Source organism: Poecilia reticulata, chromosome 2, assembly GCF_904066995.2.
Source record: "Poecilia reticulata chromosome 2, P_reticulata-male-v2, whole genome shotgun sequence".
In the NCBI taxonomy this organism is placed as follows: Eukaryota; Metazoa; Chordata; class Actinopteri; order Cyprinodontiformes; family Poeciliidae; genus Poecilia; species Poecilia reticulata.
In genome coordinates this window covers 19619699-19636488 of record NC_088831.1, presented here as the reverse complement: position 1 = coordinate 19636488, position 16790 = coordinate 19619699, and the positions used below count along the sequence as shown (strand labels likewise).

At 37.9% G+C, this 16790-nt stretch overlaps 1 protein-coding gene across 1 annotated transcript; it reads left to right on the top strand.

Annotated features, from left to right (window-relative positions):
* The first annotated feature begins 1176 nt into the window (after positions 1-1176).
* On the top strand, positions 1177-8036 carry cnot11 (CCR4-NOT transcription complex, subunit 11). The gene is made up of 7 exons (XM_008402265.3): positions 1177-2452; positions 4369-4533; positions 4656-4808; positions 4891-5093; positions 6034-6236; positions 7021-7117; positions 7617-8036. The coding sequence occupies exons 1-7, from the start codon at positions 2134-2136 to the stop codon at positions 7812-7814; spliced, it is 1338 nt and encodes a 445-aa protein (XP_008400487.1). The 5' UTR covers positions 1177-2133; the 3' UTR covers positions 7815-8036.
* Positions 8037-16790: the final 8754 nt, after the last annotated feature.

The following is a 16790-nucleotide window of genomic DNA, read 5'->3' as shown; positions in this document are numbered from 1 at the left end:
AGGCTGAAATAGTCTACCTCTATCAGATTTGCACTGAACACTGGAACATTTAAATTTCTACTGTAGGCACTTTTTCATGAAATGCTGATCTGTACACTTTAAATGCTGTTTAAACATTTTAAACCATTAAAACAACGTTTTAATGGTTTAAAATGTCTCATATCACATATTTTTTTAATTTCTTTATTCATTGCATCATCTAATAATGTTTTATTAGCAACTAATTAGCAACTAACATTATTAGCAACTAATAATGTTTTAGCAACTAAAACATTATTTGTTTTAGTTGCTATATTGTAGCCATTTTGTCTCATTTGTTTTTCTGTGTCGGATATTACAGACGCTGGAAACGGCTGACTTCATGAGCAGGAAAAATCTGTTTTGAATACTGTAGCCTTTAGCTATATTTAGCTTAGTTGCCATTAGCTACATAAACAGGACATTTTAGATTTGAGGTTATTTTATGTTACTTAATGGTAAGAATGGAAACGAGAATAACCTTGAGGGAGTCAAGCTCACCTTAGTGAACCGTCAGTGATTGAAATACTCAGTGGGATGAACTTTGAACTGTTCAAAACATAAGTGGATTTAGCTAACGTGTACACAAAGGCCTGCTCCGTGTCAAACAGCTATTCATCTCTGCCCAGAACACAACCAACAGTGAACAGAGTTCTGTTAGATGAGATGACCGGAGCTATTCGGCTGGGTACGTCTGTGTAGGGAACAGTTAGCTGCTCGACCACCTTCTTACAGTGTGTTGTCGGTTAGCACACGCTAGCTTGGATAGTGCTTCACTCCATGAGTTAAGGATCCAAAGGTTGAGTTGAGTTTTAAATTGATCTGGTTCACTATAATTGATTGTAGGTTTGGATTTAGATGACTCAACATCCAATCCTTCAGGAGACTGTGCAATAATTAGCTAAAGTTGTGTTTCTTCCCCTTACCTGCTGCATTGCAGACGTTGCTTTAACCTCTCCCCTGCCCCCCCCACTTTTTTTTTTTTTTTTGCCATTTGCAAGTACATGAAAAAAAACCTGATTTTCTTTTTCATCTCACTCATGAGCGCTCCGGTGACATCAGCAGCACATGGGCGTCGCAGCCAGTCATGTGTAGAAAAACAGCCTGCCTGTGTGTGTGGCTATGGAATCAGTCAGTCCAGAAAAAAGCTGCGAGCTTTCAGGTTTCGAGCATCACAGGAAGAACTTGGCAACAACTTTCATCTCTGAATCCCTGTTTCCATTTTAGGTGAAGCCTTTGCCGAGCCGCGCGGCACTCACAACAAATCAAGCTTCTGATATGTAATTTTTATTTTTTTTTATTTGTAAAGTCCTATTGTGGAACTCCTACCAATTTTTTTTTATTAATGTATATTTGTTAGTGTCAAAACGTACACCACGGGATACTCATCTTCTAGTTTTACAGATCTTATTTTGACAGGACAAAAAGAGGAAATTGCGTCGCAAGGGCCGCTGGGTAAACTGACATTAGCGAACAAAGCGAAGGGAGTCTGGGGTTCCCGCTTTCTTAATGGTGGTTTAAATTGAATAGTTTTTATAAACCATAACTAGTTGCATTTCTTCACCTAATGCGCCTGATGAAAGTGGTACTTACAACCTAATTTTCATTTGAAAATAAAAGTGAAACTACTTATAATGAAACTACATGTCCCATGATGCAACTCGACGGAAGTGTCCTATCTCAAATTTAAACGGCTAGGTTCTCCAGGAACCAAATTTTAAGGCCGTCAGACGCTTTTTTTGACTCACATGTCCGATTCAGTGAGGCATTATTGGTTTTATACGACAAGTTGTAGTCACAGAGTCGTTCATAGTGTTTTTTTTGGGTGGGAATGTTAACTTTTTGATTGACCTCTCTGTTTGTTTTTAGTTAGCATTACCATGTAAACTATGGCAAGTTATTGCTAGCAGAGCTCAGGATGCTAATGCCGAGTCAATATTTTTATTATGGTGTTTTCCGGACGTGCTCAAACATGAATTAACGTTTCTCGACCAAGATACTATTGTATCTTCATTCATTTAGAAATACGTCGTTTTTTTGTTTTTTGTTTTTTTTGTTTTTTAAAAAAGGAGCTAACGCTAAAGCAGAACAAAAACGGGTAAGCAGACCACCATAATGACTCTCGCTCCGAAGGAACTGTCCAACCTGCTGAGCATCATCTCGGAGGAGGCTTGCTCCAACACCTTCGAGAACCTCTCTACTCACTTCCACCATTACTTCGGGAAGGCAGAGCACTTCAGGGTAGGCTCGGTGTTGGTCATGCTACTCCAGCAGCCCGACCTGCTACCAAGCTCCCCGCAGCGGCTCACCGCCCTCTACCTGCTCTGGGAGATGTACAGGACCGAGCCGCTGGCTGCCAACCCGTTCGCGGCTGTGTTCGCCCACCTGCTGAACCCCGCGCCGGGAGAGGAGCAGCAGGAGAAGGTGCTGTCAGGTAGGACTCCCGGCGTGATTCATTTATTTCTTTTAGTTTTTTTTTTTTTTTTAGGGTGGTAGGGGTTGGGGGGTTTACTCAAGAGGGACTTTGAACGTAAGGAAATGAAACAAACAAATGACGAGAATAAAGTCCAAGTTACGAGAATTAAGTCATGCCTTAATAGTGTCGAAATAATACTAGAATAAACTCATAATATTACAACTTTATTGTGGTAATATTTAGGGCTGTAGTGATGCAATAATCTCACATATACACGATATTCTGCTCAGATACAATATATATTGCGATATTCGGCAAACGATACAATTCAATACACTTTTGCGATTTTCTGAAAGATTTCAGAGGGACAGAGTGATTTTGGTGACATTTTGTGACTGTTATAAAGTTGGATTAAATTAATTTAACTGAAAACTGATTAAAAGCACCAACTACACAATACCTGGCTCTGGTTGGACGTGGACACAGACTTAAAGTCGACAGCTGGACAAAATGAATCAAAGAAGTGGTGAGAAAACATGTTTCTTTTAATTGAAACAGTACAAACTGTAGCTTACATGCATTTGTAAAGTAAATAAAGTGCACCAAGTACCCTGCTCTGAATAGTCTGAAACCTTTTTAACCTTGACACTTAACATCAGAAGGAATCACTCTAAGCCTGATGACAATCACTCTCCCGGCGAAGCAAGCTGTGAGTGAGCAAAGTGAGTTGGATGTTACGATACTTGCGGGTGAATATCGATTTTTTTCTAGGAAAGAAAATAACGATATATATCGCAAAATCAATATTATTACACAGTCCTAGTAATATTCCAACATTATTCTCGATAAATTATGACTTCATTCTCTTACTACTGCTTTATGCTCGCATTATTTCTACTGGCCTGTCGCGATAACAAATGTTACTCGACGATAAATTGCCCCAGAATTTTGATAAACGGTAATATTGTTGTTTTGAGACTATTTTTCATGTTATATATGGTAAATGCTTAATGCAATGCAATAATAATCCATTCTCAAGATCAATAAATCTTAAATTCTAATTACCACTTGAACTGGAAAACATTTTAAATGTCCAAAGTAAATAAATAAAAAGACACATAAAAGTAATTGTCAAAGTGTCTTTAAATAAAATTGTCCTTCAAAATGGTTCTTTGAGACCAAAGCAGCAAACTGGAAACTTTTGTCATCCAGCTTTTGGGAGAAAGAGAAAAACAATAAATCATACAAGTGGAGATTATTGAGCTTGTTTTAATTTATCGTGCAATTAATTGATATGTGGTTTATTGCAACAGGCCTAAATATGAGTTTATTCTCGTAACATTACGACTTTATTAAGAAAAACTTTATTGATCCCAAAGGAAAAATAAATGTAAAAAATAACAATTCTTGTAATTTTTACTTTTTCTTACTATGGTCCTAATACTCTAATAATATGTCCTAATATTCTGGTGGTTTACGCAGAATAGTATGGTTTTAACTCACAAACTGCGAAAAATCTCTGATCCATTATGACGGTCTGAGAATAAATCCAAAGTATTGTAACTAAGGTCTCACAAATAACAGCCAGATAATGATTCTTTCAAACATCATTATTTCTACAGGATACTGAAGAAAAACTGTTTGTGACAAGAAATTAATATCTTAATCCTACTTTCTAATTATTTTTACTTGGGGATGTGCACATATAGAAACTAGGTGGTGCTAGAGAACCTTTTTTCTTCTTGACAAAAATGTGCTCTTCTGAATTATTTTGTGTGAGTGAGAGACGCAAAATGGCATTTCTGTATTTGAAAGCCCATTTTACATTTAACATAATTTTGTAGCATTCATGCTTTCCTCTTCACACGGCTCATACAGTCAGAATTGGGATTTATCTGTCATCCATTCGCCTTGTGTCCGTTTTGTGTGTCCAGGTTTCCTGCCGCCCATCACCCAGCCGGAGAAGTTCTTCCTGTCCCAGCTGATGCTGGCGCCGCCCAGAGATCTGTTCAAGAAGACGCCCAGACAGGTGTCCTGCATGGACATCACCAACATGCCGCAGTCCATTGACATCAGTGGGCTGCAGCTGGCTTTAGCAGGTCAGTGGACGCCATGTTTTTAAGTTTGTTGTCGTAAACGTTGAGTTGAATCCGTGTGTTAGAGGTAAGTTCATGAATTGAGATCGGAGGATCCAGTGTGTGTGTGTGTCTTTGCGTTGCAGAGCGTCAGTCGGAGCTGCCCACTCAGAGCAAAGCCAGCTTCCCCAGCATCCTGAACGACCCGGATCCAGACTCCTCCAATTCAGGATTTGACAGCTCCGTAGCCAATCAGATCATAGAGTCTCTGGTCACGGGGCCACGGCCGCCGCTGGAGAGTAAGGGTTTACTTTTTATTCCATGTTCTGCTTTGTAAACAGCACAAGGTCACAAATGGTAACCGGGTCGTTCTGGGCTCAGGTCACTTCAGGCCGGAGTTCATCCGTCCCCCGCCCCCTCTCCACGTGTGTGAGGACGAGCTAGCGTGGCTGAACCCGACCGAGCCGGACCACAGCATCCAGTGGGACCGCTCCATGTGTGTGAAGAACAGCACAGGCCTGGAGATCAAACGCATCATGTCCAAGGCCTTTAAGAGCCCGCTGTCCGCCCAGCAGCAGTCCCAGGTGGGTCACCGTGACCCGGACGGATTCATTTAGCTCAGACACAAAGTATCACAGCATCCGTTTTTGTTGTTGTTGTTGTTGTTTTTTTAGGGCCAGGACTTTAACACATTCATTTGATTAATTCATTGCTTAGATTTTAACACTTTAAAAGTTTTGATGCAATTAATTAAATGCATTTATTTATTTTACATACAAAAGTTCAGAGGCAGAACCTTTCTAGTCATGTTTCTGGTACATCTGTAAATCTGTCGCGCAAGTGACATCAGCAAACGATAACAACAGATTCATTTGTAGTGTTTGAGCTACAAATGAAGGACCAGTCTGCTTCTAATGGCCCATCGGGGGTTAATTTCTGTTTTAAAAAACAAGCTGCTGGAATGTGGAAAAGACTATTGTTGTGCTAAAGGACTTAGCCCATCAGCAAAGCTATTCACGCCTAAACTAGCATCTCAATGCTAATGTAGCAGCTAGCACAGACGACCCCAATGCTAATGTCAGCATCCACAGTCCAGATTTCTAAAGAAGTTTTATGAATGATCTGTGGTTCCTGAAACACTGGAGAGATAAATGGGTATAAAAAATCCAACCAGTGATCAACAGCTGGATGTTACTACTGGAGGAAACGACAAAGAAGGCGACAGGAGGATGATGGAGCTACATGATTTCTAATGATTTATCACCTGAACATATTCATAATGTGATTTTAATTGCATCTCTTATTTAATCGAAACACCACGATTGTGAAATAGTTTTTTCCTGAACATTTGTAATGGAAACACGTCCACTGATATGAGAGTTTTCATCATCAATATGGTGTGTTCACTGACCACAAAAACGTGGGCATTTTTTAAGTTTTCCAGCTGGATCTTCACCAGCTTGGCTTGTCAGTGCGGCTTTTCAGTCTGGCGCTAACCTGGCCAGCCGTTTGTCCTGTGTGCAGCTGCTGGCCGAGCTGGAGAAGGACCCCAAGCTGGTGTACCACATCGGCCTGTCGCCGGCCAAGCTGCCCGACCTGGTGGAGAACAACCCGCTGGTGGCCATCGAGATGCTGCTGAAGCTGATGCAGAGCAGCCAGATCACTGAGTACTTCTCAGTGCTGGTCAACATGGACATGTCGCTGCACTCCATGGAGGTGGTCAACAGGTGGGGCTGGACTGGAGCCTGACTTTCTGTTTGAGCTGAGCTGGATTTATGGAAAAATCACAAGAAGGAAATCTGCAACGAGTTTAAAAAAATCCTTTAGTGAGACATCCGTTCCATGATGTGCGTCTGTTCTTCAAAAGTCTTTAAAAGCCTTTAATTCATGCATCTAAAATTAAGCCCTTAAAATATCTTAAATTTAATTTAAAATATGTAATTTGACCTTGAATACGTTAATCACACGTCTTAAATGTTGTGGCAGGACTATTTAATCTCTTATTCCATGTAGTTTATCTTTCTCACAGGACTTTTCCGTCAGGCAAAAGTTTGAGATGCTCAGAAATCTTCATTCCGTTCTCTGATTTGAAGCGTTTCAGGCTACCGCTAACTAGCTGCTAACATACCCTCGCTAACTAGCTAGCTTTTTTCATCTGTCACGGGTAGCGTGTAACTTTATCACCAGTTGGCTGGACGGAGTTCGTCTTCAAACCCATATGATGCTACATGTACTCTACAAAAAAGCTTGACGCTAAAATATGTGATTTTTGTTGTGTACATTTCTGCTGTGGTACGAGTCTTAAATTTCATTCATAATAGTTTTAAAATTTCTTAAAGAGCCTCAAATTTGAGTTGTAGAAACCTGTAGAAACCCTTTGAACTTTTGATGATTGAGTCAACAGATTTGTTTGCTGGTGTGTGAAAACATCTGAGCTGCACCTCAACACTTTGCTGTGAGAACGGTTGTTTATTCGTTGGGGTTGATTGTTCTTCCTCCTCCCTCCATCAGACTGACCACAGCTGTGGACCTGCCTCCAGAGTTTATCCACCTCTACATCTCCAACTGCATCTCCACATGCGAGCAAATCAAGGACAAGTACATGCAGGTGTGTTGATCGACATATAAATTATATGTTCAGGTAGAAAATGCCTGTTGGCAGTTGTCCTAGTCAAAGCACAGCAGTAGCATGTAGCCCAGCGGTGGGTGTTAGCTTTAGTTGTGGAGACTGATGCACTCCAGTAGAATTATGCTGAGTCTTTTTGACATGTTGACATTTTCGGTTGTAATGTGACATGAAGTGGAAATGCTCTCAAAGTGTGACTATGTCTGAGGCCTAGTCCTCATGTAGATGGACATCTGGGAAAACGGATGACACTTTTAGGCCTTTTGGCTTCCCGTAAAACAACGTTGACGGGTGGATCTGTTCAGGCTCAACCGGATGAAATTTTTTTCTGAAATCAATCATGCATGATGTAATTTTTTAAAATGATGTGGCAAAGAGATGAGTTTAAAAAAAAAAAAAAAAAAAAAGCCTTGGCTACATGTGGACCGGGCCTCGGTCACTGTGTGCTAGTTTTTCCTCATCTATGGTTTGTCCGTTCCAGAATCGGCTGGTCCGACTGGTCTGCGTCTTCCTCCAGTCGCTGATCCGAAACAAGATCATCAACGTCCAGGACCTGTTCATCGAGGTCCAGGCCTTCTGTATCGAGTTCAGCCGCATCCGCGAGGCCGCCGGCCTCTTCCGCCTCCTGAAGACCCTGGACACCGGGGAGAACCCCCCCGAAGCCAAACCGGCCAAATGAAGAGCCGCACAGAGACGCAGCGCCACCTTGAGATGCTGGGAGAACAGCAGCTTCCTGCTGAACAGCCACAGTGAAATCAGCAGCTCCTCACTGTGCTCAGAGTAAATAGTGTAAATATATATTTTTTTTAATCGGACGTGAAGTCTTTTGACTCGCATCTCACCATCTCTCTCTGTGTTATCTCTCTTCCTACAAAAGTAAAAAAAGGAAAAAAAATCAGCTTTTTGTCTCCTGAATTGATTTTATTGCCAACTCTTTAAACTGGTCTCAGAACTCACTTCCTGAAATGATGTCAGAGCGGCCTCATATTCTTTTTTTTTTTTTACTTTATGTTTATTGATTGTTTTGTTTTTTATCAATCACAAACAATAACACAGGACAAAAAACAGACTGTCGACAAAAGGAATTACTTACATTCTGACTAAGATGAACAGTGACAGGTTGAAACAGCATACAGATTAACTTTCCATTTTTTGAGCAGCATTTAAAATAACAAGGAAAGAGCCCTGATTGTTATTGTTCTCTAGAAATCCAGTCCATTTGCTCCATCTCTTTTTGTAAAGGTCCGGTTGCAGTCTCAGCATGAACGTTAGAGCGGCCTCATATTCTAAACAGTTTATATATATATAAGTTGAGAAAGCTGCCAATCTTGTGTCAAATCAGGAACCAGTGACTCATTTAATGTCTGCAGTTCATATGTGCTAAATGCTAAATAAGGTGAAGATGAGTCTAAATTGAATCTGGTCAGAATGATGTCACACACTGAGGTTGGTGGCTCAGGAACACTGATCATTTCACTTCCTCCCACAAAGCTGAAATCAGATCGTTTCCATGGAGACATGCAAACAGTTCTTTGCAGCATTGCTTTAATTAATTTAATTTAAGTGCGAATAGTCAAAGGTATTAGCAGCTCAGTTGGGTTTTAAGTTTGGACTTTGACTAGGCCGCTTCAGAACTCGAATCATAGTCCTGCATAACCTAAGCTGGGTGTGTTTGAGTTAATCTGAGGAGAGCAGGGGAGTTTTATATTCTTTTGTACACATCTGTGTATACTTGTAAGTTCGCTAACTTGGATAGAAAGAAGCATGTTAGAGAAGTTAAAAATGGATTTGTGTAGCAGAGTGAAATATTATTGGTCACCAGGTTGGTGCAGCTCTCGGAAGGAAGAGCTGAGTGGAAGTCATGAGTGTCATTGAGGACCAGGATCTGACAAGCTTTGGATCTTTCAGGTTCAGCACACCTGATTGAAATGATGACATTTCAACCAGGATCCGGCAGAGCTTCATGACATCCTGAGGAAGTGTTGGGAATGGAAATCCCGATCGATGAATCATAATTTGTATTGACACACGGAGCATAAAATCAGCCAAGAAAAGCATTCAGACTTTACTTATTTTATTCACTTTCAGCGCTGAAAGGAGACGCTTTAACCATTACATCCGAGAAGAGTTTCTAAAAAAGTCTGTAGCGTCTGAGGAGAAAGAGGAGGGTAGCTGATTATATGGACTGAAGACACTCCCTGAAATCACACCATGTCTCTGTGGCCTGGGAAAACGTTTCTTTTTCGTGAGAAATGGACCTTGGTGTCTAACAGAATCAAACATGTAACTTTTTACTATGGGCCTTTGTCTAACAGCGTGTGACTCTTTCTCGACCTTGGTAAAGCGTCTCAACATTCCCCCTGTTGGGCTCTAAAAGAGCCCAAAAAAGGGAAGACAAACCCTAGAGTAGACACTGTCCCTTCCGGAAAACATCCCCCGAGGCTTTTGCAGATGTTGATATACATAGCTTCATTTCAAGTATTGATGTTGTCTTTCATTCATTTCATTTCATGTCAATTTTGGGGGTAAAAACGGACAGGGCACCCCTATGCCTCTTAGGCGGTGGATCGCAATCACAATGTCCCCCTTACAAGCTAATAAAGAACATGTAAAGAAATAAAATTGTTAAAGGATGTTAGGGTTAAGATTGGAAAAAGGAAATTCAACCCTCCATGGCATTTACTGTTTCTTTTTTGTGGTGGGAAAAAACTTTGCCTTGCAGTTGTGCAGAGCTTCGTAACCTTCAATTACACATCAATCTTAATTTCAGACCGTAAATTATCATTTCATTTTTGATTTTTTATTTATTTATTTTTAAACCAGATTTGTTTGTTTTTGGTTGGTATTAGCTCAGGTCAACACTATGCCATAGAAGGTTAAAGAACTGTAAAAAAAGGCAAAATCCGAAAATGTTTTCTGTTTTTTCTTTAGTAATAAAAGTTAAAAGAGATGAATGTTAAATTTAATGACACATGAAATGGTTAAAAGTGATATTGAGGGAATTGTTAGAATGCACTACAATGCAAATTGAATGAAGGGTCAGGATAGTATTTCAAAACTTAATAAAATGCCAAAAGAGATAAAGTGTTGGGTTAATATTTTCAAATGAATAAAATGTAAATGAGTAAGAGTTACTAAAATGCAAAATCAATAAAGTGTTAGGTAACATGCAAAAAGTCAATAAAATGTTAGATTAATATATGTTTTAAAAGTTAAGAACTAAAACAGGAACCAAATTTAATAAAAGGTAAAATGAATAAAAGGTAGACATTACTGAAACGTTAATAAAATGTAAAATTAGAAATGTTAAGATACTATCCTTTAATGTCAATGAAGCAATAAGGAATAATGCGTAAAGCGATCTATTAGTATGTTGATAAACCAAACTTTGAAATTTTAAGGTAATATTTAAAAGTTAATGAACCACAGAAAGGATGCAATGTTAAATGAAATGGTAAGAAAAGCTTAGAAGTAATGAAAATGGAAAGGCACAGAACATACAACTAACACTAAACAGCAAACCAATAAATCAGGATCAAGGCAGCACAGTCAAAATATACTGGTCTGAATGAACTATGATGAGGAAACAAGTAAAAATGCTTTCTAAGTAAAATGTAATAGTAATAAAGTTTAATCATATCAGTCTCTCTATAGCGAGACCTATCAACGTCAAATCAGTTTCTGCGTGTGTCCAGATGTTGAGCCGGCGCAGCTCGATGGGAAACCCTGACAGGCCAGCGAGGCTTCAGTGGCGTTTCAGCTGTAAACTGGTCCACCAATCGTGGAAGGCGCCCGCAGTCTCACATCCTGGCACACCCAGAAAGGATTGGACTTCATTCTGCATCACAAAAAACACAACAAAAAGGGAAATCAATGGATTATATAAAGAAAATTAAAGTGAAGGAAAGCATATATTTTCGTCACTAGATACTAGTACTGCCCTTAAACTCTGGAAAGCTGGAGCTCCACGGTCGTCTTTCGGTTCTGGGAAACCATCTGATAGGCAGGTGGGGTTCTATTGGTACCACTGCTCTTCTCTATGTTGGAGGTGATGCACTGAACAGCCAAGGACCTCAGGCAGGGAGCAGCAGCATCCACAGGTGATGAGGAGAGCAAGGAGGACGATTCTTTCAGATTGTGCATCATCATGTTTTTTCTTTCTTCTCTTTTTTTTTAAAAGGCTGCTCCTTGAAGCTGAAGATCAGGTAGTTCTTTTAAAATATATATACTAAGCCAATAGAGCATCAATAAATCAATGACATTTGTTATTTAAGTTCTCCTCTTAATAATAGTTAAAGAAATGCTTAAATTAAGTAACATATTTTAACCTTCAAAAATAGCTTTGCTTGTTTTAAGTGTTGGATATTCACAGGATCAGTCAAAATCAGAAACCAAACAAAAATCATGTAAAGATAAGATTATAAAATGAATGTGCAAAACTGCCCACAGTAATGTTTTATCAAAGAAATATCATTTGAAATGTATATGAATTATCCCTAATAGAAACTTTACCAGAAAATTTAAACCATACATAAATGTTTTGCTTTTGTTATTTTAATCAAGTTCAATCAAATAGTCCTCATTTAATAAGAAGTAACCCGCTATACTAAAGGCTTGTAACATATTGTCAATAGTGTGAAAAGTTAATGATACGTGTTAATTTAAGATCCTTTGTAATATATTCCATTCATGTCATAAAAGATAACCCTGTTTTGTCTCAAACCAAAAACTGTAAATTATGATTATGAGAAATGTTTAGACATTTTAGACAGACCTTGAATCAATAGTTACATATTGCACTAGATCTTTAGCTTAATTCTGTCAATCTGTTTGACCCGCTTTAAGCAGTTCCATAATTGCTCATTTGTAAATCCCAATTTAGACCAATTTACTTTGAATCTTCGTATTTTTCTTCTCATTTTAAAACCTCATGTAATTAGCCTGTTTTTTTTTTGCTTGTTTTTTTTTTCCAAGAATAAAATTAACCCTGTCACTCCATATTAAAGTGACTTTATGGTTTTAAATCCCAAAAAATTTGATACAACTAGATTTATTAAATTATATAATTTTCAGGTTAGACCTTTCTGCATGACTTGGTTAAACAAATTATTTTGAATTATAGCCAGAGAGAAGCAAACAATTTATTCCCTGTTTTAAACAACTCTATTTTGTAGAAATCTATTTGACACATATCGTTGTTAATTTTAATGTATTCAATTCAGAATATTCAGTATTACTTTGGAAACTCATTCGAATAGTTAAAACATTTGTGAATTTTGATTTAACCTCTTATATTTTGCTGAAGCCCAAAACTGAAACATTTCTCAATAGATCAGATTAACTCACAATTTGTAGATTAGATTCATTCCATGCATCTCCCCCTGTTTCTGTATTGAAACACTGTTTAATGTTTCGGTACAGAAACTCCTAAGAAACCCACTCAAATCATTTAGCCCACATTTCTTTCATTGCTGACTATAACAGTTGGGTTTAATTTAAACAGGGTGTTTACACCTCAGTGAAAGAATTGAATATTTGATTGACAATATGTGCAGTAAACCCATCATTTGGTTCAGTAATTTTCTGAAGAGTAATTTTCCTAAGATTTGAAATGGATTCAAATAAACTTAAATCAAAATTTGAAATACTAGTCCTCATATTTGTAGCCACTGTAATTTGAGCCAAATAGATTTTAGACTATTCTTTTTTGTATTTGAAGTGTGGCTGGTTGTGCTTGTGTAAATCAGGAAATTAACATTTTTTACCGTACTTTTATCCTTTTTCAATCGTTGTCATGCTGGAGGAGAAAAACACATTAGCCAGATGTTGGACAATCAGAGTTATAATCATTCAGGCAAACAAAATATTTCTGTAACCTGCAGAGAGTCCTAACACTCTGCTGCACCGAGCCTTCACTTGTACCATTAAACTTATCCTGGGGGTCATATAGCAGAGATCAGAATGCAAAGACAGTAGACCATGAATGTGCTGTAAATTAAACTAAGGTGAGAAAAAGTGGCATCACACAACTCGAAAATTCAAGAAAAACCATTAAAAACTACCAAGTTTTGTTGGCAGCCATTTTGTCTCCAACCTGTAGACTGAGTGGAATCCCAGGGGCCCCGGAGTCCAAACCACATGACCAGAGACGTACAACCCAGGACCAACCATGGCAACAGACAAGCAGGACCGCCTCTGAGTCTCAGGATGACTTTACATGTGATGTTCCATTTGCCCCATCAGAAGCTGTTCAGGGCAGCATTCAGTCCCGCTGTGCAGAAAAATCTGGACAAAGTGTGTGGCCCCCCTTGAGAGAGCGAGGGAGGGACGGAGAGATACAGCATGTCATTGTTTTCAAACCTCCGTATCACGTCGGGCAGAATCCGGTGGTCTTTTCTGCCATAGGAGACCCTCATAAATCACGCCTGGGTCTCGTCCTGTAGCCAGGTGTGTCCTCAGAGATCACAGTCAAACATCCAATGCGAGATCCTGCAAGCTGCAATTCGTCCTCATGTGACAACAGGAAAAATCCAACCTCACTGACCTCTGTAGAAGCTGTAAGAATCGTCCAATAGGTCTTTGCCCTCAAACAGCAGTCCAGCAGAAGATGGTACAATTCATAGGTGTAGAAAGTGCAAATGTCCAAGTCGGCGTGGCTAAGAACAGCAGAGGCCCGATGCCTTTTCTCCTCGCATGGCCCTGAACCCGCAAAACCCAGCCCCCATGGTCCCCGTCAGACCACAGGAAGCAGAACTGCTAGAGTAAAAACAAAGTAAATTAAGAAAATAAAAGTGTGTGCCCCCTTTTGCTCACATAATTATAAATTAACTGTCTTTTCTGTAGCTTGTGATGTAGAGTTGCCTCTTTTTTTGTTTCTTTTCTTTTGTTTCAGCCAGGCTCAGGGTCACTGGAGCGGCTCAGATAACGTCCACTGCCTCAGTCTGAGCTCAAAAGCTAAAATAGAAATGCATTAAGATGATTCACCCTCAGATGTTTCAGAATTAACCGTTTGTGGACCCAACTCCTTTCAAAAATCAAACTAAGAAATTATTAAACATTTTTTGACAAAATTTAGTATTTCCAGTTTCATACACTTTTCATCTATTGGTTATTCAAATGCATATGTAAAATAATTAATTCAATATTGTACAATTTTACACAAAAGCATCCTTGTGATATTGCCACACTTTAAGACAACCAGTTAAATTTCCTTAATAATTTAGGTCAAAAGAAAACTGTAATCAGTTATTCTTTATTCCATTAATGAAAATATTACCATTATCCTGATATTTTTCAAAACTGCTGAGTGTTGTATTTATGTATTGTTTTGTTTTTAGAATTAAAAAAAAAAAATTGTTCACATTTTGTCAGAATTTTTCCCCATGTCCCTTTAGGGTCTCCGTAGAATTTAAAGTACTTTTAACCAAAATGTTTTCAATTATAACAATTAAATCCAACTGTAACTTTATACAATTAAAATTAGAGGTGATGCAGGAAACTCATCAGTCTGAAAATAAACATGGCATAGATATTGATTGAAGCTATTCAATTTTATTTAACCAATTGTTAATTTAGTAAGAGCTTCTCTATAACTCTGTATTTCAGTCATGCAGGAAGGCCCAGTATAAGAGCTCATTAAATGAACTCACAATATACCAATGTCAAATGAATACATTCATAATTAACCGTATCTTTAAACCGACTAGGAATTAGTCTATTTCTTCTCCACCCCCTGTTGATATAATTTAAAAATTTGAAAGCGATTTTGCATTTACTTTTCTCCAAAACAAACATTTTACAGGGTTTCACAAGTTTTCCAAATCATCTATCTAGAATTGAAAGTAGACTATCAGATTTTCTAAATGTAAAGTTTTATCAGAAATGTTTTATCTTTATTAAGTTTTATGTTTATCTTTTACCATTTCCCCCTTTTGTTTTCTTATGTAAATGGAAAACAAACATTTCTGACAACAACATTTCTATTGTTCTCAGAAATATTTTTCAGATTCCTTTTCTGCACATATTTCTAAAATGTCCAACTGAAACTGTACTGCAAAGGCCAAAAGTTTTATTATTTTAAAGAGTTCAGATCAGAATTTGGATTGCTTTCCTAAAAGTGTCAATGTTTATTTTGAACTGACAAAAGAAAAATTGATCAGATTTTTCTTTTGTGGCAGAGGAGAAAAAAAAAAATGTAGACAAATATTGTGCAGTACTGTAAGATGTCATTGCGTTTCAAATCAAATGTTCTGTTGGACTTGAATTTATGCATCAATTCAATCAAAATTTAAGGCACCCAAGTGTTGTGAGCCCATTGTTGTCCAATCAGTTTGTTTTTACATAATCATATCCACTTTAGAAGTTTCATCATATCCAATTTGTGCCTTTCTACCAAGACACGCATGTGTTTCGAAAGCAGCAGTTAGTTAGTTAGTAAGTTAGTTAGTTTTGTTATTAGAATATAAAAACAACAATCATATTAATAAAAATGAAAAGAAAATAAAACACGTCAAACGAAATGAAACAGTCTCGTAATAAAAGCTATCTGGTTTTAAACCAAAGCTGAAATGTGATTACTCCTTTTCAAATGTATTATTTCCCACTTTGAAATGAGGTAACCGAATTATTTAGATTTAGAATCATTAATTGTCTTTGAGACAAGAATATGTTGCAACCAATTTAATTGAATCTAGAGCTGTTTCATAATCCCCCTTTGACTCAAACACATACTCATATTTATTTACCAATTCAGTTCCCTCTTTATGTATTTTAAGGTGACCAAGTTTCAAATGAAAATAAATCCTGTTTTTGATAAGATAATAAGAGAGAAAATATTGTTTAGTCCATGATAAAGTTCAAGTTGCTATAAACCTCAATTTTTCAAGTTTCATTAAGTTTAAATTTAAACCCCTCTACAGCTAAGCTGAGTTTCAAAAACTTCAACACATTAGATGTCACTTTATTTTGTTTTAATTTTACCTGTTTTGTAATTTCATTCATCTTTCATATAGTTAATTTTACCACATGTGAAAAAAGTGGATTGTGCCAGATTAGTTTAGTTCCAATCAGTTTCCCTTAGTGTCATTTATTCCTTCCTGCCAGTATTACCCCGAAGGCTGTCTGTTTAACAGGTCGCCTCCGTTCATCTGCACCAGGTATTCTATCCTTTTTATTTAGTTTTTCTCTTTTTCCCTTATTTTGATATTCATCATGCTCTGCCAAATAAGTTATTAATGCTTCTATTTGCTCTCAGAGTGTAATCTATGACCTGATGCCCCACTTTGGATCGTATTTTTTCCTTTTCAAGTTCACTCTCCATCTTTTTCGGCTCAAAATTTAGGTTTCAAAAATCACCTCTCTTTTTTTTTTGTTGTTTTGCTCGCACGGCGGCGAGGAAATCAAACGCAGCAGAAAGAATTGTCAACAACCACAGATAAAATCAAAAACCTCCCACTGATTATAGTTCCCCAAAGTTTACCATGGTTTTAAAACACATTACCATAAACAGAAAAGAGTAAATTTTAACACATAGCGGCTGCTCAGCGGCAGAAGCTTACACACACAGCTGACAGACACACACAGCTTTACACAGAAATGGATCCACGCTTTTCAGCTCCTATTTTTGTCCTCTTTCAACTCTTATTTTTGTCCTCTT

What these genes read in the sequence shown, in the direction of transcription:
- cnot11 (XM_008402265.3), top strand. Translation starts at nt 2,134, where the DNA reads ATGACTCTCGCTCCGAAGGAACTGTCCAACCTGCTGAGCATCATCTCG. An exon ending in GCAGGAGAAGGTGCTGTCAG is followed by an intron (nt 2,453 to 4,368) that starts GTAGGACTCCCG and finishes TTGTGTGTCCAG; the next exon opens with GTTTCCTGCCGCCCATCACC. An exon ending in TCAAGGACAAGTACATGCAG is followed by an intron (nt 7,118 to 7,616) that starts GTGTGTTGATCG and finishes TGTCCGTTCCAG; the next exon opens with AATCGGCTGGTCCGACTGGT.